Below are 26,690 nucleotides of genomic sequence, written 5' to 3' on the forward strand. Positions count from 1 at the left end.
GCAAGTTCTTCACTTTTTAAATATCATCGGCACTTATGCCACTTCAACTATAAAAGTTATTTCTCCTGGATAGATAATTTCCAAAAACTTTTAAGGCCAGCACTTGGGTGACAGAGGTATGAGGATGTCCATAAATTTGAGGCCACCCTGAAATTACATGGTAAATTTCAGGTCAGCCTGGGCTAGAGCACTACACTAATTTGAAAACAAACAACAACAACAACAAACTAGGTATGGTGGCACACCCCTTCAATCCCACAACTTAAGAGGCAGTTCAAGGAAACCCGGAGAGTAAGTAGTGAATTCCATGTCAGCTTAGGCTAGAGGAAGACCTTACCTTTGAAAAAACAAAATTCTGTTTAACCGATATCTAATAACATACATTAATTCGTTTGAATACCTACAGGGTGTCTCCTGAATTCTGAATTCCATTCTCCTGTGCTGTCTATTCCTATCACTATCCATTTTCTTTTACTTATTGCTGGATATCCTCGAAGTACTTTATTCAGTATCTAATGCACCTTTCAGTCCATTAACTTAAGTTTGTGGTCTTTCTAGGATGATATTAGAACTACCCACTGAAGGCTGGAGCTATGGCTTAGTATTTAAGGCACTTCCCTGCAAAGCCTGAAGACTCAGGTTCAATTCCCAAGGACCCGCATAAGGCAGATGTACAGGTGGCACATGTGTCTAGCGTTCGTTTACAGCATTTGCAGACACTAGCACACAAATTCGCTCTAGCTGCTTCTCTCTTTCTCTCTCAAATAAATATTTTTTTAAAAAAAACTACTCACTGAGATAACAAAATATATTTTCATTCTACAATATACATGATTCCATTATAAAACCTAATTCTGTTTTTAAATACTCAGTTTTCCCAAAAGTATTGTTCATAACATATAACTTTTTGTTGTTGCTGTTTTTCAAGGTAGGGTCTCACTCTAGTCAAGGCTGACCTCAAATTCACTCTGTATCCTCAGGGTGGTGCTAAACTCACTCTGATCCTCCTATCTTTGCCTCCTGAGTGTGGGATTAAAGCAATGCACCACCACAACTGGTTCATAGCTAACTTAACATTTTTTATTCTTTTTTTTTTTTTAATTTAATATATTAGTTTTCTTTTCAGTAAATACAGGCAGTTTGGTACCATTATTTAGGCTCATCTGTGATCTACCCCCTCCCATTAGACCCTCCTTGTTATTGAAAATGGGTCGTGCATTGTGGAGTTAGCCCCCAGTTATTAGTATGATAAATGTCTCTGAAAATCATGACCCAACATGTAACTCTGACATTCTTTCCGCCCCCTCTTCCGCAAGATTTCCCTGAGCCATGTTGGGTTCATTTTTGGTCTGCTTCAGTGCTGAGGTGTTGGGGGCCTCTGAGGCTTTGGCTCTCTGATTTGGTAGGAGTTGATTTTTCTCTGCATTGATCTCCTTCCCCTTTGTGCTGGTATCCAGTTCACAGGAAAACATCACCCTTGCTTATTTCGCCAGTTGTCCTTAGTTTCAGTTGGGCCCCTTCTGAGGTATGTTGGGGCAGCTCTCTTCTTAGGATCTGCATCTATCTTTTATTCCCTCGTTGTTTGTAGTGCAGCTAGGCGGTCGCCATCTTTTTTTTTTTTTTTTTTTTTTTTTTTGAGATAGGGTCTCACTATAGCTCAGGCTAACCTGGAATTCACTATGGAGTCTCAGGGTGGCCTTCAACTCACAGTGATCCTCGTACCTCTGGCTACCTAGTGCTGGAATTAAAGGTGTGTGTACCGTGTCAGGCTTTCATAGCTAACTTTTAAATACCAATCTACTAATCATATGGGTGGAACAAGGTAAAAGAAGTGATTGTTAAAATGCAATCAGAAGTCAGGCATGGTGGCACACACCTTCAGTCCCACAACTCAGGAGGCGGAGGGAGGAAGACCACTGAGGACAAAGAGGACATGCTGACATATCACCCTGTGCTGAGAAAGAAATCTTTACCTTTGCTAATGTTTTCTTAGAGTAGATGTCAGTTCGAAGACCAAAGTTCTGCAAATCAATTGGCTTTTCCTTATTCTTCTCAGGAAAATTTAGCATCTGCTGAGCAGCAGGGACCTGTGAGCAGATGAGTGACAAATGTCTGGGTTAATCTGTTCCATGTCCAGAGGGGACAGATACTGAGAAGTCATTTACCATTGGCACTTACATCACAACCTGTGATTTCCTATAAAAACAAATAAAACAGCAATAAATACATCTCAATACTACACCTTGAGCAAAAACTCAACATCAACCAAGGAAAATTTTTGTAGGTCCTTTAAATCATAGGCAGTCTTGCACACCTGTCACAATTATTGCTATCGCTACATATTGGCATTAATCTTTTGAAAAATGTATATATGCCCACTTTGCACATCTTTAGTCAAATTAGGAAGATTTTTAAACTCACATTTTCAGGATATATGCTGAATAAAATCTTTTTCTAAGCCAGTTGTGGTGGCCCAAGCCTTTAATCCCAGTACTCAGGAGGCAGAGGTAGGAGGATCACTGAGTTTCAGGCCAGCCTGAGACTAAATAGTGAATTCCAGGTCAGCCTGGACTAGAGTGAGACTTTACCTCCAAAGAAGAAACAAAAAAAGTTTTTCTATTTACTGCTTGCTTATTAGTGCCACCGATAGGGAAAGATTTTCTCAGGATAATGCCATCATCTTATAATTGATATATGACACTATTACCATAAGCACTATGTATTGTCATGGAGGCCACCCTAAGATAACATAGTGAATTCCACTCCAGGTCAGCCTGAGCTTAGAGTGAGACCCTACCTTGAAATACAAAAAGAAAAAAAATAATAAAATAAAATTAAATTAAATTAAAAAGACATCTAAACAATCAGCTATGAAATGACATGACTGGCACTATTTATTACTACAGTGAGTATTCTGAACAGGAAGGCTATAAATAGTTGTCTCTTACCATCAAGGCCTAAGACAAATGAGCACTAACTCACCTGAGGTGAGCGAAGATGCAGAGGCACAAGCCCAGAAGGCGTATCAGCTAATACATTGAAGTGAGGAGTAGGAGGAGGTCCCATTGCCATTGGTCGACTTTCCGGGTCAACTTGGTAGTTAACAAGCCCCCACTGCTCTAAGAAGGCGTGAACCCTAAAGAAGAAAGCGTTCCACATTACAACCCTGTGAATCAAGCTCATCTGTACAACCCTCATGGTGCAATTAGAAAAACGAAATAAAATGAAGGAAACATGTTTTCTGCTGGTTGGAAACCATGGCAAAACGTTGTAATCTCAAAATATTGTTGATAACACAAAACCTGAACACTGGGTACAAATTCTAACAATAGTTTTAATCGCAGAAAAGAGAAGAAATGCTCAATTTGGTCCATATAAAAGAAACCATGCTTATACCCAAATCACAGAAGGAAATATATATTTTGGCTTTCATCTAGTACAAATTTTTCACTCCCTAACCAAATCACTGGTAATTTTATCATCTGACTATAAAACAAAAGATTTAGCGCTGGAGAGATGACTGAGTGCTTAAAGGAATGTGCTGATAAAGCCTGATGGCCCAGAGTTGCTTCTCCAAGACCCAGATAAAGGACACAAGCACCAAGGGGTAAATGCATTCAGTGATTGTTTGCAGAGGCAAGAGACACTGGCATGCCCCCACACTTGCAAATAAATATTATTTTTTAAAAAAAAGAAAGATGGGGTCTGGAGGTATGGCTTAGTGTTTAAGGTGCTTGCCTGCAAAGCCACCGGACCCAGGCTAGATTCCCTAGGTCCCACATCAGCCAGATGCACAAGGTGGTGTGTGTATCTGTAGTTCGCTTGCAGTGGCTGGAGGCCCTGATGTGCCCATTCTCTTTGTCTCTCTCGCAAATAAATAATATATATATATGCGCACACACATACACATACACACACACATACATATACACACATACATTTTCTTTTTCAATGAAAGAAGGTCTGGAGAGATGGCTTAGTGGTTAATGTGCTTGCCTGCGAAGCCTAGCAACTCAGGTCCCATGTAAACCAGACGTACAGTGATGCATGCCCACAAGGTAGAGGCTGCTTCCAGGGGCTGAAGCCCTGACATGCCCATTCTCCCTTCCTCTCAAAATAATATGTAATATGGTGGAGAATGGAATTTCAATGGGGAAAGTGTGGGATGGAGGGAGATGGGATATTTTTTATAATCATGGAAAATGTTAATAAAAATTGTGAAAAGAAAAAAAAAGTAAAGCTATAAAAACTACATCATCTAGAGTACTGGTACTACACTGTGTATTAAAAATACTGAAGTAGAGCCAGCTGGACCTGGTGGCACAAGCCTTTAATCCCAGCACTAGGAAGGCAGAGGTAGGAGGATTGCCATGAGTTCAAGGCTACCCTGAAACTCCATAGTGAATTCCAGGTCAGCCTGGGCTAGAGTGAGAGCCTACCTCGAAAAACTAAAAAAAAGAAAGCAAAAACAAAAAACTGAAGTATTAAAACTAGATGAGATTTAGATATTTTACTAAAGTAGAAAACATCTGGTTTAGTCAATTATTAAATAGCAATGCATCAGTAACCACCTATATTGAAGTGTATGAAAAAACTCAAACATTTTACCTCATCACAGCACAAACATCTCCAGTCAAGTTCCTTCGACAAGCAGTGCTCGTTAAATATTCTTGGGGGTTTAGACGATATGTGTCAATCATGAAATTTCGATATGCCAAATATCTGAAATGTAAAGGAAAAGTTTGTAAGATAGAGCTGTGGTAGAAGAAACTTAACATGATCCTCTGAAACACAGTTTCAGCTGTGCCAGCGTTACCAGGGAGACAGCATGACCCTGAGTCTGCTCCCTCCCTCTGCAGCTGCACTGTGCTCCGAGGTGCTCTGGGTGGTGCAGTCACAGTCACAGGCACAAACAGCTCTGTGCTCTACATTTGCACTTTGTAATCACGATTGTTAAGGAATTTTCTGTTTATGCCCCCAAATCATGCAACCTTAGACACTTGAAACCCACCATAGTGTAGAAGAATTCAAGATGGAGCTGGTGGTGGTGGCGCACACCTTTACTCCCAGCACTCAGGAGGGAGAGGGAGGAGCATGGCATGAGTGTGAAGCCACCCTGCGACTCCATAGTGAATTCCAGGTTAACCTGGGCTAGAGTGAGACCCTACCTCAAAAAACAAAACAAAACAAAAAATGCCTGTTGTATTTGTCTATAAAACCTCGGAACTATTGGCTGGACAGATGACTCAATAGTTAAGGCACTAGCTTGCAAAGCCTAGCTAACCTAGGGTTCCTAGGTTTGACTCACTAGTACCCAAGTAATAAATATGCAAAATGGAACATGCATCTGGAATTCCTTTGTAGCTGCTGGAGGCCCTGACTAGCCTATCTGTGTCTCTCTGCTTGTAAACAAAACAAATAATAATCCCCTGAGGAATCAGAGCTCAGTACTCAGGCTCTGTAAATTATTTGCCAGTCCATGTTAACATGAATACATTTTCTGATTCTCTATCTCTGGTGCCATCTCAGTGTGGCTCCCACAATAGACTTGCATCCTTTCAGATACAGTTCTTCCTTAAACCAAAATTGATAAAATACTTTAAAACCATATCGCAAGGGAAAATTAAGAGAGTAGTATAAGAAATACTGCAGACAACAGGTAAACTGGATAGAATATACCATGTCTCAGTAACTAGGGAAAACTATTAACGCTTCTTAAGCTATCATTCTAGATGAAGGTGAATTTTTTTTTTTTTAATTTAGTTGAGAGTGACAGACAGAGAGAGGCAGATAGATTGACAGAGAACAGGTGCACCAGGGCCTCCAGCCACTGAAAATGAACTTGAGATGCATGTGTCACCTTGTACACCTTGTACCTTGGGTCCTGGGGATACTGAGCCTCAAAGCAGAGTCTTTAAGACTTCACAGGCAACCGCTAAGCCATCTCTCCAGCCAAAAGATGAAATTTCATAGCACTATTGAGGTGAATCTTTTTGTTTTTGTTGTTTTGTTTTATGGGGTAAGCTTTTACTCTAGCCCAAGCTGACCTGGAAAATAAGTAATCTTAAAAAAATTCAGGGCTGGAGAGATGGCTTAGCGGTTAAGCGCTTGCCTGTGAAGCCTAAGGACCCCGGTTCGAGGCTCGGTTCCCCAGGTCCCACGTTAGCCAGATGCACAAGGGGGCGCACACGTCTGGAGTTCGTTTGCAGAGGCTGGAAGCCCTGGCGCGCCCATTCTCTCTCTCTCCCTCTATCTGTCTTTCTCTCTGTGTCTGTCGCTCTCAAATAAACAAACAAAAAAAAAAAAAAATTCAGAATCTCGGGCTAGAGAGATGGCTTAGTGGTTAAGCGCTTGCCTGTGAAGCCCAGTTCAAGGCTCCATTCCCCAGGACCCACATTAGCCAGATGCACAAGGAAGGGGGCGCATGCGCCTGGAGTTCGTTTGCAGTGGCTGGAGGCCCTGGCGCACCCATTCTCTCTCTCTCTCTGCCTCTTTCTCTGTCTGTCACTCTCAAATAAAAAAATCAGAATCTCAAGCAATCATGCACAAACTACAACCAGAAGATATTTCATGTTAAATTGTGTTGTACTATATATTTTACATAAGATGATCTAATGTGGACTGTCAAGTACATGTAATCAGTTACAGGTTAATACCATGAGGAGAATACATGAAAATGAAAAGGTACTTCTGCATGATCAATGTGGACTTATTTCAGGGACAAGGATTCCATGAAGCAGAACTCGATGGGGGGGGAGTGGACTTTTCTGGCAAACCTCCTCCTGCCTATTAAGTTACTCTTTCTTCCAGTAAAAATGCAGAAGTCTGCCTGATACACTTCAGGTCAACTTACATGCAGCTGTGTTAACACATAAATCCAGGTTTGTTTGCTTACTTATTTGACCTTTTCTTTTGTTTTTTAACAAGGTAGGATCTCACTCTAGTCCACGCTGACCGGGAAATCACTATGTAGTCTCAGGGTGGCCTTGAACTCATGGTGATCCTCGTACCTTTGCCTCCCGAATGCTGGGATTAAAAGTGTGAGCCACCACGCCCGGCTATTTGACTTTCTTTGAGACAGTGTCTCATCTATCCTAGGTTGGTCTTCTACTACAGGGCAAGGATTTACAGTCAACTCAAATTACTTCTGCTTCTACCTCCTGAGAGCTGGATTTATAGGTGTATGCCACCATGTACCCAGTTTCGGGGGTACTGGGCATTACATGCAAGGCCTCATGCATCTTAGGCAGATACTCGACAAATTGAACTGTATCCCCAGCAATAGCCATGCTTTTCATAGGTAATCAGGGAGACAAAAATTGCATCTTTTACTAGATTTTCATACACTGAATGCACATAATCTTACACATACAAGGTGAAAGCTGCTAGAAGATACATGAGATGCAGAGTTGAGAGGCAAATAGTTTAAGGTTTTAAGGAAAAAATAAAACTTACTCTGACATCAAAATACTGTAAAAACAAGATGTGAACAATATTCTGAATGAGTATTACAACTTCCAAAAAACAGCAACAGCAGACAGAGAGCTGTGTGAAAAGAAACCACAGCATGAACACAGAAGCAAGTTCTCTAATATAATGGACTCACATTTCTGGAGTCTTGGATTTGTTCTTTCCATTAAAAAACTCAGGAAGAGCACGCCGCTCAATCACGTGAATACTGAAATTTAAAAAAAGGGAAGAAAACTGAGTTTCTTTAAAAAAGAATAAAATCCTGAATTTTGAGCTACGCACTTTTGAATTTTCAAGGTAAAACTGATCATTCAACAATATAGAACAGACTGTTAAAATTAACTACATTCCTTTAAATTAAAACAGTATTCAAAGAAGGTTAAAAACAGCTTTCCTTTCTGTTACCCAAAATACTTATGTTAATTTTCCACTCGCAAATTTCACTTCAAAACCTTCTGTGAAGCACAGAGGCTCACCTGGAACCCCAGTAAAGTGAAGGCCCAGGCAAAAGGACGGCCACGAGTTCAACATAAACCTGTACTACCAGTGAGACTCTCAGGCCAGCCTGGACTACGTTCAGACCCTTACTCATATAAGGAAACAACAAAAGAAAGCAAAAACCAATGCCAACACACTGAAAGCTACTTTATTATTTTCTTGTCAGAACATATCATAACTTCAGATTCATAAAAAGCCACAAGAAGGGTTTGTTGAAAACTAGGGCTGAGCTGGGCGTGGTGTTGCACACCTCCACCCTAATCCCACACTCTGGGGTAAAGGTAAGAGGAACACTGTGAGTTCAAGGGCAGACAGAGACTGCAGAGAGAATTACAGGTCAGACTGGGCTAGAGTTAGATCCTACTGTGAAAAAGCAAAAAAAAATAAACAAATAAAATAAAAAGAGGCTCAGAGGTAAAGGCAATTTGCTTACAAAGTCTGAAATCGTGGATTGGATTCCCAGTACTCACATAAAGCCAGATGCACAAAGTGGTGTATATACTGGGAGTTTGTTTGCAATGGCAAGGGGCTCTGGCACTCTTAGTCAATGTCTCTACCTTTCTCCTTAACTCCCTCCATCTTCCCTTGATAGCTTAGCAGTTAAGCGCTTGCCTGTGAAGACTAAGGATCCCAGTTTGAGGCTTGACTTCCCCAAGATGCACAAGGTGGCACATGCGTCTGGAGTTCATTTGTAGTGGCTGGAAGCCCTGATGTACACATTCTCTCTTTCTCTCTCTCTCTGCCTCTTTCTCTCGCAAATAAATAATAAAAAAAAATTTTAAAAACTGACTAGTAAAAATCAGAATAAAGGGGAAGGTAATCAACACCATGCTTGGAGGAGAAGGGGACACTCACCAGTTATAATCAAACCATGAGGCATAGCTGGGAATAATGATGTGATTAGTTTGCTCTGTCACATTATCTTCGCCAGGGTCAACTGATCGACTTGGATCCCCCTTGTTAGGATCTTCATCTTCCTATAAAAAGAAGACAAGGGAATTATCATGGGAATTTTTTTTATAATCATGGAAAATGTTATTAAAAATTTTAAAATTAAAAAAAAAAAAAGACAAAGACAGTGACTTTGCGATGACAGAGAAGGCACCATGGTGCAGGAAAGAAGTGACAGGAGTGCCTTTATCACACCTTCCAAGGCTCAGGGTCCATTGCAGAAGAGGTGTCGGAAAGAATGTAAGAGCCAAAGGAAGGGTAGGACTCCTTACAATCTGATCCTCCAGACACAAAGTGGCCTGAATATCCATGACCACACATTGCCTGACACTACCTACACAAGTCCATCATAATAGGAGGAATAAAGAAATAAATGAGCTTTTTGCCAAGATGGCGCCGAAAGCGAGGAAGGAAGCTCCTGCCCCTCCCAAAGCTGAAGCCAAAGCAAAGGCCCTGAAAGCCAAGAAGGAAGAGCTGAAAGGCGTCCACAGCCACAAAAAGATCCGCACATCACCCACCTTTCGGCGACCTAAGACACTGCGCCTCCGGAGGCAGCCTAAATACCCTCAGAAGAGCACCCCAGGAGAAACAAGCTTGACCACTATGCCATCATCAAGTTCCCCCTGACCACTGAGTCGGCCATGAAGAAGATAGAAGACAACAACACCCTAGTGTTCATTGTAGACGTTAAGGCTAACAAGCACCAGATCAAACAGGCTGTGAAGAAACTCTATGACACTGATGTGGCCAAAGTCAACACCCTGATCAGGCCTGATGGAGAGTAGAAGGCCTATGTTCAGCTGGCTCCCGATTATGATGCTTTGGATGTTGCCAACAAAATTGGGATCATGATCCAGCTGGTTAATTCTAAACACACCTTTTTTTTTCACTATAAAAAAAAAGAAATAAATGAACTAATAATCTTTTTTTTTTAAGAAGCCTGCAGAACAAGTAGGTGTGTGGTGACATCAGGCATTTGCTTTACATATTTGAGAGAGGGAGGGAGGGAGGCTAGGAATATGGGCGTGACAGAGCCTATAGCCACTGCAAATGACTCCAGAAGCATGTGCCACCTTGTGCATCTGGCTTACATGGTTCCTGGGGAATCAAACTCAGGTTCTTTGGCTTTGCAGGCAAGTGCACTAAGACATGTCTCTAGCCCATTTCTGTTTTTTGGTTGTTTTTTTTTTTTCTTCATTTATTTATTTATTTATTTATTTGAGAGTGACAGACACAGGGAGAAAGACAGATAGAGGGAGAGAGTAAGAATGGGCGCGCCAGGGCTTCCAGCCACTGCAAACAAACAAACTCAGGACGCGTTCGCCCCCTTGCGCATCTGGCTAACGAGAGACCTGGGGAACCGAGCCTCGAACCGGGGTCCTTAGGCTTCACAGGCAAGCGCTTAACTGCTAAGCCATCTCTCCAGCCCTTTTATTTATTTATTTATTTTTTGAGGAGAGGTCTCACTCTAGCCTAAGCAGTCATGTAACCCCAATCTGGCTTCAAATGCACTGTGATACTCTTAACTTTGTCTTGTTCCACCATGCCTGGTGACCTCATAAATAATGTAATAATTTTAGATTTGCAAGCACATACTAGGTTAAGTCACATAAGTAAGAAGTATTGAATTAGGAGATCTGGGCTATGTATCAGAATTCTGTTTCTCAGGGTGGCCTTGAGCTCATGGAGAGCCTCCTACCTGTGCTTCTTTTTTTTTCCCCTACCTGTGCTTCTTAAATGCTGGGATTAAAGGCATGCATCACCATGTCCAGCTGATTTTTTTTTTAAACAAGACTTTAAAAAAAAAACTTTTATTTATTTAAGAGGAAGGAAGGTGCAGATATAGAGAATGGGTGCACCAGGGTCTCTAGCCACTGCAAACAAACTACAGACCCATGTGCCACTGTGTACATCTGGCTTATGTTGGACCTGGGGAATCGAGCCTGGGTCCTTAGGCTTCACAGGAAAATGCCAAACTGCTAAATCATCTGTCTAGGGCCCCCCCCTTTTAAAATTAGTTATTTGGGGGGAGAGTGCCTTAATGAGTGAATTAATGGATATGGAAGGCCAGTACTCTTGCACAACAGCCTCCAGACACCTGCACCACTTTGTGCGTCTGGCTTTACTTGAGTGCTGGGAGTTGAACAGAGGTTGACAAGAGCTGCATGCAGGGGTTTTAACCACTGAGCCATCTCTCTAGTCCCAGATTATCGTCATTATTTTTATTAGATTCTTGTCTGAATTCATTTCCTTTCTCCCCCCCCCCCCACTTTTTTTGTTGAGGTAGGGTCTCACTCTAGCCCAGGCTGAACTTACCCTGGTGCCTCAGGGTGTCCTTGACTCACAGAGATCCTTCTACCTCTGTGCTGGGATTAAAGGTGTGTGCCACCCCACCCAGGTTCCATTTCTTTTATCTGTGTAAGGAACGAATGAAATCTGGGGTTGGAGAGATGGCTTAGTGTTTAAGGCACTTGCCCGCAAAGGCAAAAGATGCAAGTCCAATTCTCCAGGACCCTTGCAAGGCAGACGCACAAGGAGCATGTGTATAGAGTTCATTTACAGGGGTTAGAGGGCCTTGTCCCTCTAGCTCTCTCTCTCGCTAATAAATAAAGCCTTAGTGTATATGCTTCATATTGTTTGTAACAAAAGAATACGAACCAGGCTTGTGGAGGCTCACCTTTAATCCCAGCACTTGGGATGCAGAGGTTGGAGGATCGCCATGAATTCCACGCCACCCTGAGACTACCTAACAAATTCCAGGTCAACCTGGGCTAGAGCAAGACCTTATGTTGAAAAACCAAAAAAAATAAAAATAAATAAACCAAAACCCACTGCCCCCCCCCAAAAGAGGTCAAGGATACTTATAAACGTGTGATAAAACCGATCTACTATGAATATTGGATATTCTCTTGCAGTCCAATGTTTATTATCTAATTCATTATTCAAAAGGACAACAGCAGGCATGACTCAACAAGAAGAAGCAGTGATACACAGACTAATACTTATAAACACAATACAAATTCAGGATTTGCTGCTAAAGGGCTAATTCTGTTAACTGCTCGGTTTCTACCTAAAATTACTTTTGACTAATTTTACTGGGTTTACAGATGTTTTGCAAGTGATTTCACCTACAAACTTGTTTTTTATAATACAGTCATTTCTAAATCATTCCCTTTAGTCTACACACATAGGATGCGGGAACAGGTCAGAAGAGCACTTTCTGTGAGTCAGAGGGCCTGAGAGACTGTTCAGGTTCATTCCCCCGGACATAGAGGCTGGGCATGACCACACAATGTGAAATTCAAGTCCTATAGGGGAACAGAGATCCAAACTCAAATAAGAATGACTGGAAGATAGCCGGGCGTGGTGGCGCACGCCTTTAATCCCAGCACTCGGGAGGCAGAGGTAGGAGGATCGCCGTGAGTTCGAGGCCACCCTGAGACTACATAGTGAATTCCAGGTCAGCCTGAGCCAGAGTGAGACCCTACCTTGAAAAACCAAAAAAAAAAAAAGAATGACTGGAAGAACAATGGAGTGGTACACCTGACTTCTGGATCTAGCCACCAAGTTAAGCCCATGAGGCGTCTTATGACAATACACTTTCATGTGCCATACACACACCAAGTGGGGGCACAATCACACACACATACCATGTGATAACGACAGTCAATAAGAATAATTATTACTTGAAAATATTTCTACATATGTATCGGTTTTTATTTCAAATTTCAGAATGTGGAAGCAAAAGGATTATGAGTTTGAGGCTATCCTGTGTTACATAAGACACAATCCGAATCTAACCACATCATGTGTCTAATATACAGTTTGCATTCAAATGAACCCCCCAAGTGCCCAAGAAATTTCCTTTACGGTTTCCTTATTGTAGAACCCTATCAAATCTTGTACATTACAAATATCTCTTAAGTGTCTTTTAATTCCTGTCTACTCTCTTTTTGGACATTTCATACTGTGGAGGTGGTCTGACAACAGCTCAATGCTTGCTTACAAAGCCTGATGGCCCAGATTCTATTCCCTAACCCACAGAGCCGCCTGGACAGAGCAGCACACATTTCTGGATTTTTGTGGGAAAGGTCTTGGGACACCCACACTCTTCTTTTGTAAATAAACATAATAACTTTTTAAAAAGAAAGAAATTAGACGGTCTTCAGTGATGGCTCAGCAGTTGAAGGTGCTTGTTGGAAAGTCTAACCTGGATTCAATTTCCCAGTATCTATGTAATTCCAAATGCACAAAGTGATGCATGTGTTTGAAGTTATTTTACAGCAGTTTCAAGGGGACCTGGTGTGTCCATTTCTTTTCTCTGTTCACAAATTAAAAAAATGTTTTTACAAAATAAATTAGAATGAACTTCTTAGAAAAGAAAAAGTATGTGATAATTCAAGATTAGACAACATGAAGCCGGGCCAGGTGTGGTGCTGCATGCCTTTAATCCCAGCACGAGGGAGGCAGAGGTAAGAGGACTGTTGAGTTCAAAGCCAGCCTGAGACTACTACAAAGTGAATTCCAGGTCAGTCTGGGCTAGAGTGAGATCGAACCTCGAAAAACAAAAAGAAAAAAAAAAAAAAAAAAGAAGCTGGATATATGGCCCAGCAGTTCAAGTGCTTCCAAAGCCTAACAACCCAGTGTTCCATTCCCCAGTACCCACATAAAGCCAGATCCACAGGGTGGCGAATGCATTTAAGAGTTCATTTATACTGGCTGTGAACCCCTCGTGCACCCATTCATTCTACCTTGTTCTATTCTCTATCTCTCACTGTATGCAAATAAATTAATTAAATTAATCGATGTTTTAAAAATAGAAAACCTTTCTAAAAATATTTTATTTTTTACTTGGCAGAGGGAAAGAGGCAGAGAGAGAGGGAGAGAGAGATGCATGCATCACCTGGTGCATCTGGCGTATGTGGATCCTGGGAAACCAAACAATGTTACTTTGGCTTTGCAAGCAACAGCCTTAACCGCTAAGCGATCTCTCCAGCCCCCAGAAAACATATTTTTTTCATTTTTTTAAAGCTTTTATTAAAGACCATACTTTGTATGGATACATCACATGTTGGTACCAACTTTTCCCTCCTCCCTACCCCCATTCCTTTAGGGGCCCTCCTCAGTGAGGTTACTGATTCTTCGTGGGGTTGTGAGGTATGTGCTGTGGGAGAAGTAGTTATTGGTGGTGGTGGGGAGATAATGCCTGTAGGTATGACATCTCAACCTCTGGCTCTTACAGTCTTTCTGCCCCCTCTTCTGAAAAATTCCCCATGCCTTGGTGGGTAAGTTTTAAGTCTACGTCAGTGATGAACTATTAAAAGCCTCTGGATCTCTGCTCTGGTAGATGTTGAGTATCCTCAGCATCTGTCTCCTTCACCCTGGTGCTGATGGTCAGGCTCACCATTTTTTTTTTTCCCAGAAAACATTTTTTAACAAGAGTAGTGCAGAATGTAAGTTTTTTTTTTTTTTTTGTTTTTTGAGGTAGGGTCTCACTCTAGCTCAGGCTGACCTGGAATTCACTCTGTATTCTTAGGGTGGCCTCAAACGCATAGCGATCCTCCTACCTCTGCCTCCCGAGTGCTGGGATTAAAGGCGTGCACCACCATGCCCAGCAGAAATGTAAGATTCTTGACATTGAGAGGTCTTGTATTTGTAGTTACATCAATCTACTTTTCACGTTTTTACTTTGTGTAAATGTTGTATGCTATGCATAGTGCATGTTCGTGAGTGTAGGCAAAGTGTGCAATGCCACATTTGTGGAGGTCAGTGGGCAACTTTTGGTACTGGTCTTTGATGTTATTTTGAGGAAGGGTCTCTTTGCTTTGCTACTACATATGTAAAGGTAGGGAGCCTGAGAGCGTCCAGGGATTGTCCTGGCTCTACTTCCCACCATGCAGGAACACGACGATTAGAAGGAAGCTCCTGCATTAGGCTGGGGGTTGGAAAGATGATTCTCACAGTTGCTAAGCAAGAGAGCTATCTCATTGATATGACAATTGTGTTTAACAAACACAAAGTGGGTCATTTCAAGAAATTAAGGGCTATTCATTATCAATAAAAGTATGACAGATGACTCAAACTGTTTGCAATTTATTTAAAAATAAAAGTAATAGACAGGACAACCAAGGTTACTTTATCCTGCAAAGTTATCCATCCAAATAGATGGAGAAATAAAGACATTCCATGACAAAAGCAGGTTAAAGGAATATCTGAAGACAAAACCAGCTCTACAGAAAATACTTGATAGAATCCTCCATGCTGAACAAAAGGAAAAGCACACATATAAGGAACCTAGAAAAAACCAGCCATACTCAAATACCAGTTAACAGAAGAGAGCACAGGTAGAACAAGTAACACACACACACACACACAAATGGCAAACATAAATACACACCTTTCAATAATATCTCTTAATATCAACGGTCTCAATGCCCCAACGAAAAGACATAGATTTGCAGACTGGGTTAAAAAGCAGGATCCTACAATTTGTTGTCTTCAAGAAACTCACCTTTCTACAAAGGATAGACATTATCTTAGGGTGAAAGGTTGGAAGACGGTGTTTCAAGCAAATGGGCCTAGAAAACAAGCAGGGGTTGCTATCCTAATATCAGACAGGGTGGACTTTAGTCCGAAGTTAGTCAAAAAAGATAAGGAAGGTCACTTTATATTGATTAAGGGCACACTCCAACAGGAGGACATTACAATCCTAAACATATATGCACCTAACATGGGGGCTCCCAAATTCGTCAAACAAACACTATTAGAACTAAGGTCACAGATAACACCAAACACGGTGGTGGTGGGTGACTTTAACACCCCACTCTCATCAATTGACAGGTCATCCAGGGAAAGAATAAACAGAGAGGCATCTGGACTAAATGAGGTCATAGAAGATATGGACCTAACAGATATATACAGGACATTTCATCCAAAGGCTACAGAATATACATTCTTTTCAGCAGCACATGGAACATTCTCTAAAATAGACCATATATTAGGACACAAAGCAAATCTTAACAAATTCAGGAAAATTGAAATAATTCCTTGCATTCTATCTGACCACAATGGAATTAAACTACAAATCAGTAGCAAGAAAGGCTACAGAGCATACACAAAATCATGGAAGCTAAACAATACACTACTAAATGATGAGTGGGTCAATGAAGAAATCAAAAAGGAAATCAAAAAATTTATAGAGTCAAATGATAATGAGAACACAACATACCAAAATCTCTGGGACACAATGAAGGCAGTTCTAAGAGGTAAATTTATAGCCTTAAGTGCCTATATTAAGAAATTAGAAAGGTCGCAAGTAAACGACCTAATGCTTCGCCTTAAAGCCTTGGAAAAAGAAGAACAAGGCAAACCAAAAAGTAGTAGACGGGAAGAAATAATAAAGATTAGGGCAGAAATTAATGAAATAGAAACAAAAAGAACAATCCAAAGAATTAATGAAACAAAGAGTTGGTTCTTTGAAAGGATAAACAAGATTGATAAACCCTTAGCAAATCTGACCTAAAGAAAGAGAGAAGAGACACAAATTAATAAAATCAGAGATGAACAAGGTAACATCACAACAGATTCCAGAGAAATTCAAAAAATTATAGGGACATACTATAAAAGCATATACTCCACAAAGTATGAAAATCTGAAAGAAATGGATGATTTCCTTGATCTATATGACCTACCTAAATTAAATCAAAATGAGATTAATCACTTAAATAGACCTATAACAAACATGGAGATCCGAGCAGTTATCAATAATCTCCCAACTAAAAAAAGCCCAGGCCCGGATGGATTCACTGCTGAATTTTACCAGACTTTTAAGGAAGAGCTAACACCATTGCTTCTTAAGCTTTTCCAGGAAATAGAAAAAGAAGGAATCCTACCAAACTCCTTCTATGAGGCCAGCATCACCCTGATACCAAAACCAGGCAAAGATAGAACAAAAAAAGAAAATTACAGACCAATCTCCCTCATGAACATAGATGCAAAAATTCTCAACAAAATATTGGCAAACAGAATACAAGAGTATATCAAAAAGATCATTCACCCTGACCAAGTAGGCTTTATCCCAGAGATGCAGGGATGGTTCAACATACGCAAATCTATAAATGTAATACATTACATAAATGGGTTGAAGGACAAAAACCACATGATCATCTCATTAGATGCAGAGAAAGCATTTGACAAAATCCAACATCCCTTCATGATAAAAGTCCTACAGAGACTGGGAATAGAAGGAACATATCTCAATATAATAAAGGCTATTTATGACAAGCCTACAGCCAACATATTACTAAATGGGGAAAAACTGGAAGCTTTTCCACTAAAATCAGGAACAAGACAAGGGTGTCCACTGTCTCCACTTCTATTTAATATAGTTTTGGAAGTCTTAGCCATAGCAATAAGGCAAGAGACACACATAAAAGGGATACAAATTGGAAAGGAAGAAATCAAGTTATCACTATTTGCAGATGACATGATTCTATACATAAAGGACCCTAAAGACTCTACTAGCAAGCTGTTAGAGCTAATCAAAACCTACAGCAATGTAGCAGGATACAAAATAAATACACAGAAATCAGTAGCCTTCATATATGCTAACAACAAACACACAGAGGATGAAATCAGAGAATCACTCCCATTCACAATTGCATCAAAAAAAAAAAAATACCTTGGAATAAACCTAACTAAGGAAGTAAAGAATCTATACAATGAGAACTTTAAGACACTCAAGCGAGAAATTGCAGAAGACACTAGAAAGTGGAGAAACATCCCTTGTTCCTGGCTTGGAAGAATCAATATCGTGAAAATGGCAATCTTACCTAAAGCAATCTACACATTTAATGCAATCCCTATCAAAATTCCAAAGGCTTTCTTCATGGAAATAGAAAAAACAATCCAAAAATTCATTTGGAATCATAAAAAACCTCGAATATCTAAAATAATACTGAGCAACAAAAAAGAGGCTGGTGGTATCACCATACCTGATTTTAACCTATACTACAGAGCCATAGTAACAAAAACAGCATGGTACTGGCACAAAAACAGACATGTAGATCAGTGGAACAGAATAGAGGACCCAGATGTAAGCCCAAGTAGCTATAGCCACCTGATATTCGATAAAAATGCCAAAAATACTCATTGGAGAAGAGACAGCCTCTTCAGCAAATGGTGTTTTGAAAACTGGATAAATATCTGCAGAAGGATGAAAATAGATTCTTCTCTCTCGCCATGCACAAGAATTAAGTCCAAATGGATTAAAGACCTTAACATCAGACCGGAAACTTTGAAACTGCTAGAGGAAAAAGTAGGGGAAACCCTCCAACATATTGGTCTTGGCAAAGACTTTCTAAATACAACCCCAATTGCTCAGGCAATAAAACCACAGATTAACCACTGGGACCTAATGAAATTACAAAGATTTTGCACCGCAAAGGACACAGTGAAAAAAGCAAAGAGGCAACCTACAGAATGGGAAAAAATCTTCGCCAGCTATATATCTGATAAAGGATTAATATCTAGGATATACAAAGAACTCAAAAAGTTAACTAATAAGGAATCAAACAGGCCAATCAAAAAATGGGCTAAGGAGCTAAATAGAGAGTTCTCAAAGGAAGAAATACGAATGGCATATAAGCACCTAAAAAAATGTTCTACGTCACTAGTCATCAGGGAAATGCAGATTAAAACTACATTGAGATTCCATCTCACTCCTGTCAGATTGGCCACCATCATGAAAACAAATGATCATAAATGTTGGCGGGGATGTGGAAAAAAAGGAACCCTTCTGCACTGCTGGTGGGAATGCAATCTGGTCCAGCCATTGTGGAAAACAGTGTGGAGGTTCCTAAAGCAGCTAGAGATTGATCTACCATATGACCCAGCTATAGCGCTCCTAGGCATATATCCAAAGGACTCATCTCATTTCCTTAGAAGTACATGCTCAACCATGTTTATTGCTGCTCAATTTATAATAGCTGGGAAATGGAACCAGCCTAGATGTCCCTCAACAGATGAGTGGATAATGAAGATGTGGTACATTTATACAATGGAGTTCTACTCAGCGGTAAAGAAAAATGAAGTTATGAAATTTGCAGAAAAATGGATGGACCTGGAAAGTATTATACTAAGTCAGGTAACCCAGGCCCAGAAAGCCAAGCGCCACATGTTCTCCCTCATATGGGGATCCTAGCTACAGATGACTGGGCTTCTGTGTGAGAATGAAAATACTTAGTAGCAGAGGCCAGTAAGTTGAAAAGGAGACATAAAGGGTGGAGAAAGGAAGGGAAGAGGATACTTAATAGGTTGATATTGTATATATGTAATTACAATGATTGTAATGGGGAGGTAATATGATTGAGAATGGAATTTCAAACGGGAAAGTGTGGGGGTGGGGAGGGAGGGAATTACCATGGGATATATTTTATAATCATGGAAAATGTTAATAAAAATTTAAAAAAAAAAAAAAAAAAAAAAAAAAGTAATAGACAGGAGAAAAGGATCGGTGGTTAAGACACTTGCCTTCAAAGCCTAACAATCTGGGTTCCATTAACCAATACCAATTGAAAGCAAGATGCACAAAGTGGCACAAGGCGTTGAATTCCACTGCAATGGCTGGAAGTGTTGGCATGGTATATTCTCTCTCTGGTCGTAAATTTTTTTTTTGTTATTTTTATTTTTATTCATTTACTTGGGGGGAGAGGGAGGAGGGAGAGAATAGGTACACCAGGGACTACACCCACTGTAAACAAATTCCAATCCATGAGCTACCTTGTGAATCTGGCTTACATGGGTCCTATGGAATTGAAACAAGGTACTTTGGCTTTGCAGGCAAGTGCCTTAAGCACTAAGCCATCTCTGCAGCCCTTCTACAGTATGTTTTAAAAGGGAAGAAGGTCAGGCATGGTGGCATACACCTTTAATCCCAGTACTTGTGAGGCAGAGGTAGGATCAGGCTACCCTGAGAGTACATAGTGAAATACAGGTCAGCCTGGGCTACAGTGAAACCCTATACTGAAAGGCAAAAAAAAAAAAAAAAGGGAGATAGCCTAATGTACAAGAAGGTGCATGCATCTGCAGTGGCTGGAGACCCTGGCATAACCATTCTCTCTCTCTGATAAATAACTGTATGTGTGGGTAGAAAAAGGGGGAAGGGAAAGAAGGGAGGAGGAAAAAGGAGGGGAAGAGGAAAAAAGCAAAGCCCTGGCTTAGTCCAGTAACTTCTCATGACAGTAACTGGTATGTCTCCACAAGGTAATTGATAAAGCAGGAAGTTGGTGACTAGAAGGTCTGAGAAAAATATGACCCCACCCCACCACAAGTCAGGGTTTCCCTCTAGCCCAGGTTGACGTGCTCACAGTGATCCTCCTACCTTTGCTTCCTGAGTGCTGGGATTAAGGAGACCAGCAAAGCGTAATTTTAAAAATCATTTCATTCATGACACAGAGGCAGAAAGAGATAGAAAAGGAAGGACTCACTTGGGAGGCAGAGTTAGGAGGATCGCTTTGAGGCCTCCGTGAGATTACACAGAGAATTCCAGGACAGCCTGGGCTAGAGTGAGACGCTACCTCAGAAAAAAAGAGAAAGAGAAGGAGGGACTCCCTGGCCCAAAAGGATGATGTGAAGTCCACTTTAGCTTAGTCTTCATGAAATCTGCACCAAAAGGAAAGTGGGAAAATCAAGGCAAGGCATGGTCCCTACTCATCTGAACTGCCGCAGAGCATCAGCAACAACGCCCTTGCCTCTGATTAGTACTCTGTAATGTCATGATGACAGCAGGATAGACATTATACCATGTGAAGGACACCTGGAAAGATGTAAGATTTCTCTCAATGAAGGTTTGGAGACTACAAAACACATCTAGTTTTGAATATTAATAAGTAAGTGACACATGCTTGCTATTCCAGCATTCAGGAGGCTGTTAGACACTGTCTCAAAAAGGAGGGAGGGGAGTTAGGCATTGTGGCACACTCCTTTAATCCCAGCATTGAGACAGAGGTAGGAGGATTGCTCTGAGTTCAAGGCCACCCTGAAACTACACAGTGAGGACCCTACCTCGGGGAAAAAAAAAAGGCCAGGTGCATGCCTTTAAACACAGCACCTGGGAGGCAGAGGTAGAAGGATGGTCGTGAGTTCGAGGGCACCTGATACTACACAGTAAATTCCAAGTTAGCCTCGGGTAGAGTGAGACCCTACCTCAAAAACAAAAGAAAGCAAATTTAAAAAAGGGGAGAGGGGATGTAGCTGAATGAGGTAGTGTGTGTCTGCAGTTCCCAGTTACACAGGAAGCTGAGGAAGGAAGATCACTTGAGCCCAGAAAACAGGCCAGTCTGGGAAACAAAGCAAGACCGGATCTTATTGGAGAGAGAAGGAGAGTCACAAATCAAAAGTTCCTCAAAATCTTTCTGTTTCTTTTTTTTCTTTTCTTTTTCTTTTTGTTTATTTTCATTTGAGAGTGACAGAGAGAAAGAAATAGGCAGATCGAGAGAACGGTCATACCAGGGCCTCCAGCCACTGCAAGCAAACTCCAGATGCATGCGCCCCCTTGTGCATCTGGCTAACGTGGGTCCAGGGGAATCGAGCCTCGAACCGGGGTCCTTAGGCTTCACAGGAAAGCACTTAACTGCTAAGCCATCTGTCTAGCCAAAATCTAAGGATAGGTACTATTCAGGGTTTCTGCTAAGTACACAGGAACTGAACAAGAAAGCTGTTTTATCACAGGCTTGTATCACTTTTTACCTTTCCTCCTGTTGTGACAGCTTCTTCATCCTGCTCATCTGCAAAATCAAAACATATACATTAAAATAGATCAATGCTACTTGAACTATCTGGAATCTATGGTTTAAAAACTGATAGCAAAAAAAAAAAAAAAAAAGGAATGATGAAATCAATCACAATTAGGTCAAATGAGCCTGAAGGAATTCAGGAAGTTATATAGTGTGTGTATGTATACGTGTGTTCCTTGTTGATGTTGCATTAGCCCAGGGTGACCTGGAATCCCCTATGTTGTCTCAGGATGACCTCAAACTCATTACAATACAGCCTCCTAAGTTCCAGAATTAAAGGCATGAGGCACCACGACCAGCAATTCAGGAAATCATAATTTTACTAAGAAACATAAAGGTGGCAAAAAGTCAAAATATATGTCAAACCAATTTTCCAATAAATGTGGTATATACACTTAACTGTTACCTGAGCTAATATCATAGTGGCAATCTTGCTTAATAATATGCCAAACATTTGAATGAAGCACTTATCTACTGAGAACTGATAAAGCAAATGCTATTTTAGGTTCCAGAAGAAGGAAACAATATCCTTTAAAGTCCTAGTAAAACTATTAATGTCTGAGCCAGGCATAATACCATTCACCTATAATCCTAGGACTCAAGAGATAGAGGCAGAAGGATCTCTAGTTAAAGACAGTGTGTGCTAGACTTTGGAGTGTGTGTGTATAGGAGAGAAAGAGAGGGAGGGAGGGAGGGAGGGAGACATATGTCTATATATATGTGTACACACACACACACACACACACACACACACACACACACACAAACTGTTTTTGAACCTTTTGAGAATGGGTGACTTCAAGACCTAAACCCTTGTTTAAAAAAGAATGAGAAAACCCACAAAAAATTTAAAGTACTCAAGCAACTTCACACTGAAAATACATGTTGGAACTGGGAAAATAGCTCAGGTGTTAAAAGTGCTTGACTGCAAAGCATGATAGCCAAGGTTTCCATTTCCAAGCCATCCACATAAGCCAACTGCAAAAAGTGGCCCAGGTATCAGATGTTCCTTTGCAATAACCCTGATGTACTTATACACAGCCATCCAAAGTGCAAAAAATTTAAAAAAATTATAAAAAGTAGAAAACCGGGTTGGAGAAAAGCTTAGTGGTTAAGGTGCTTGCAAGCAAATCCTAAGGATCTGGGGTCCAATTCCCCAGTATCCATGTAAGCCAGATGCACAAAGTGGCACATGCATCTGGAGTCCATGTGCAGTATGGTTAGAGGTGTTGGCATGCCCATTCTCTCTCTTCTTGCAGGTCAATAAAAATATTTTAAAAGCAGCGCTCATTGGTGGCACACACCTTTAATCACAGCACTCAGGAGGACACCGAGAGCTCGAGGCTAACCTGAGACTACCTAGTGAATTCCAGGTAAGCCTAGGCAAGACGGAGACCTTACCTCAATGCCACCGCCCCCCCCCCCAATGGGCTAGAGATGGCTAAGAGGTTAAGGCATTTACCTACAAAGCCAAAGGACCCAGTTCAATTCCGTGGGACCCACGTAAGCCAGATGCACAAGAGGTGCATGCATCTGGAGTTCGTTTGAAGTGGCTAGAGGCCCTGGCATACCCATTCCCTCTCTGTCTCTATCTCTCTTCTATCTGTCTCTCTGCATGAAAATAAATAAATTTAATTTAATTTAATTTAAAAAGTATTTTAAGTAGGGCTGGAGAGATGGCTTAGCGGTTAAGCGCTTGCCTGTGAAGCCTAAGGACCCCGGTTCGAGGCTCAGTTCCCCATGTCCCACGTTAGCCAGATGCACAAGGGGGCGCACGCGTCTGGAGTTCGTTTGCAGAGGCTGGAAGCCCTGGCACGCCCATTCTCTCTCTCTCCCTCTATCTGTCTTTCTCTCTGTGTCTGTTGCTCTCAAATAAATAAATAATAAATTAAAAAAAAAAAAGTATTTTAAGTAGAAAACCAACATTACTGTAGAAAGGTGGTGTGAAGTTACAGCACAAATAAATACGTTATTCAGGACCTGTTACATTTACTTTTCTCTAAGACCTATGGACCCTTTGTAGTGATTAAAGTACTATACATTACAAAAAGAACATGGATAAATTACTCTTTCATTCATTTATCTTCTCAACAAAAATCCCCAGGAACCTAGGATTTGAAAAGCAATAAAACATCGTTAGAAAGGGCTGGGGAGATGGCTCTGCAAGTGAGAATGCTTGGGATTGAGTTTAATTCCCAGCCACACATATCCATAACTGCAGTGCTGAGGGCCACAAGAGTATCTCTAGGACTCTTCCAGTCAGACAGTTTAGAAAGGTCACAGAGAACACCCAATGGAAAGCACTGGTCTCCATGTGGAGTACAAAAACAATGGTGCACATGAAACAGACTCGGTTCCATGACTGTACACCCGACATAACTCTCAGAATGTTCTAGTTCATAACTCAGTGAAAGGGTGTTTTTCGTACAAGACCTGTTTATGGAAGCTATAAGATTCATAAAGAACATCTGCCTTACATCCTGGGACCTAGAATTTTGTTCCATACTAGGCAAGAAGTCAGTCAATGTCCAACCTGCCAATAAAACTGTCAGTGTCAGCCATCTAACAGGTTTCCCTAGGCGGAACTCGTAAAGGTTGTTGTGTGATCACAGCTGGGCAAGGAGGGCATCTGAGATCAATGAACACAGCATGAGCAGCATGTATGAAAAAGTCATTGCATCAGTTCTACATATTTACCTATTCTATGCCGAATCACAACTTAAGTCTCTTAAGTTGACATTAAGTAGCCGAAGTTTCCATATCCATGGATTCAACGAGTCACAAGAATAAAGCATATTAAGTCATCAGGGAAATGCAGATTAAAACTACATTGAGATTCCATCTCACTCCTGTCAGATTGACTACCATCATGAAAACAAATGATCATAAATGCTGGCAAGGATGCAGAAAAGAGGAACCCTTCTACACTGTTGGTGGGAATGCAATCTGGTCTAGCCATTGTGGAAATCAGTGTGGAGGTTCCTGATGCCCCTCCTCCATGTAGTCCAGCTGACAGAAAGCAGAAGAAGCCATTTTACATGTAGTTCAATGGGAGAAAGAGAGATACAACCAGTGAAGATACTCAACAGTGGACACTGCAAGCCTTATATTTGGCCAGCCAGGCCAAATGAGCCAACAGGTGCAATAGTAGCATGTCTGTCATGGTGGAAACCAACTGCCCTCCAATTGGACTGGAGACCCGCTCCAAGGGAGGGAATACATCCCTGATACTGAAAACTTAAAACAGGGGTTGTCATGAGCCCTAGGGCTGTAACATCTGCTGATGTCTGGATAAGTGTATATATTATGTTTATCAAACTGCACAGTAAGCACTTCTCTTAATATTCATACCCTTTTATTATGCTACTCTCACTTTGGGTAGAGAATCTTCTCTTTTCAGATGGCAGTGACCTTCAGGTGACTCAGAAAGTATCATAGTGCTGGAAAGAAGTGACTGGAATACCGAGTAACATCTCGATCACACTTTTCAAGGCTCAGGGTCTACTGCGGAAGAGGTGGCAGAAAGAATGTAAGAGCCAAAGGGTGGGTAGGACTCCTTACAAACGTGCTCCCTCCAGACATAAAATGGCCTGGATATCCATGACCTCATAGTGCCTGACACTACCTACATAAGATCATCATAAGAGGAGGGAAAGATGATGACATCAAAATAAAAGACTTATTGAGATGGGGCGGGGATATGATGGAGAATGCAATTTCAAAGGGGAAAAGTGGGAGAGGGAGGTTATTACCATAGGATATATTTTATAATCACAGAAAATGTATTAAAAATTGAGAAAAAATAAAGATAGATTTAAAAAAAAGAATAAAGCATATTAAAAAAAACTGTCAAGGACTGGGCATGGTGATGCACATTTTTAATTCCAGCACTTGGGTGGCAGAGGCATGAGGACTGTTGTGAGTGTGAAATTAGCCTGAAACAACACTGTGTATTCCAGGTCAGCCTGGGCTACAGTGAGACCCTACCTTGGAAGGGGGAAAAGTCTAACTATTGACCTAGAGAAATATCTTAGCAGTTAAGTCGCTTGCCTGCTAAGTATAAGGAACCAGGCTTAATTCCATAGTACCTATGTAAATAAATATGCACAGGGTGCCTCATGAGCTTGGAGTTTGTTTGCAGTGGCCAGAGACCTAGGCACACACATTCTCTTTCTCTGTATCCACATCTTTTTCTCTACCTCATAAAATTAATAAATTAAAAATAAACAAAATATGATAGTCATGTTAAAGAGTAAATATTCCCAACCAAGTATAGTGGTGTAAACCTTTAATCCAGCAACTGGGATCCCAAAGGCAGAAAGATCACTATGAGTTTGAACCCACCACGAGGTTACAGACTGAATTCCAGGTCAGCCTGGGCTACCATGATATCACACCTTGAAAGACCAAGAAAGAAAACAGAGAGACAGATAGAGTAAATATCCCCAACTTGCTAGTTTGTGGAGAGACACTAGACCACAGAGGTGAAAACACTGCAAATGCACACCATAGATCACAGTAGGATCATTCATGAAAGTTGGCAGGTAGCAAATTTGTCTGAAAACGGTAAAGAACAACTAAAAGCAAAAATGCTCAGAAATGAAAGAAGTATTTGAAGACAGAAAACATAAAACTATATGTATATTTACCTAGATCTGCTACAGTTCCTCCTTTAACGGGTGTATTTTCACTATCTTTCTTTGGGTTTACTGAAATGGAAAAAAAAAGAATTATGTATCAGAAAAAAATAACTTTCTTGTCTTTAGTAAACACAATAAATATAATTAAAATAGCTGGGTGTGGTAGTGCACACCATTAATCCCAGCACTTGGGAGGCAGAGGTAGGAGAATCATCATGAGTTCAAGGCCACCCTAGGAAAACAGAGTGAATTCCAGGCCAGCCTGGGCTAGAGTGAGACCTTATCTCAAAAAACAAAAGAAAACTAATAATAAAAAAAAAAAACTTATCAATGAAAC

General features: G+C 40.9%; 1 protein-coding gene and 1 pseudogene across 3 annotated transcripts in view; one reads left to right on the plus strand and one right to left on the minus strand.

Moving 5' to 3' along the window:
• The window catches only part of Smarcc1 (SWI/SNF related, matrix associated, actin dependent regulator of chromatin subfamily c member 1), a 136,060-nt gene that overhangs the window by 62,088 nt on the left and 47,282 nt on the right, over positions 1 to 26,690 (minus strand). For 2 of the 3 annotated variants that reach the window (XM_045136267.1, XM_045136269.1), the window contains exons 12-18: positions 26,363 to 26,422; positions 21,667 to 21,704; positions 8,824 to 8,945; positions 7,607 to 7,678; positions 4,609 to 4,722; positions 2,983 to 3,136; positions 1,974 to 2,087 (exon numbers count right to left, since the gene is read on the minus strand). In XM_045136267.1, the coding sequence (XP_044992202.1) occupies positions 1,974 to 2,087; positions 2,983 to 3,136; positions 4,609 to 4,722; positions 7,607 to 7,678; positions 8,824 to 8,945; positions 21,667 to 21,704; positions 26,363 to 26,422 (674 nt within the window). The remainder of the gene's footprint in view (positions 1 to 1,973; positions 2,088 to 2,982; positions 3,137 to 4,608; positions 4,723 to 7,606; positions 7,679 to 8,823; positions 8,946 to 21,666; positions 21,705 to 26,362; positions 26,423 to 26,690) is intronic. The other variant, XM_045136268.1, reaches the window with a different exon arrangement.
• On the plus strand, positions 9,310 to 12,675 carry LOC123455584 (annotated as a pseudogene).

Source organism: Jaculus jaculus, chromosome 17, assembly GCF_020740685.1.
Source record: "Jaculus jaculus isolate mJacJac1 chromosome 17, mJacJac1.mat.Y.cur, whole genome shotgun sequence".
NCBI classification, from domain to species: domain Eukaryota; kingdom Metazoa; phylum Chordata; class Mammalia; order Rodentia; family Dipodidae; genus Jaculus; species Jaculus jaculus.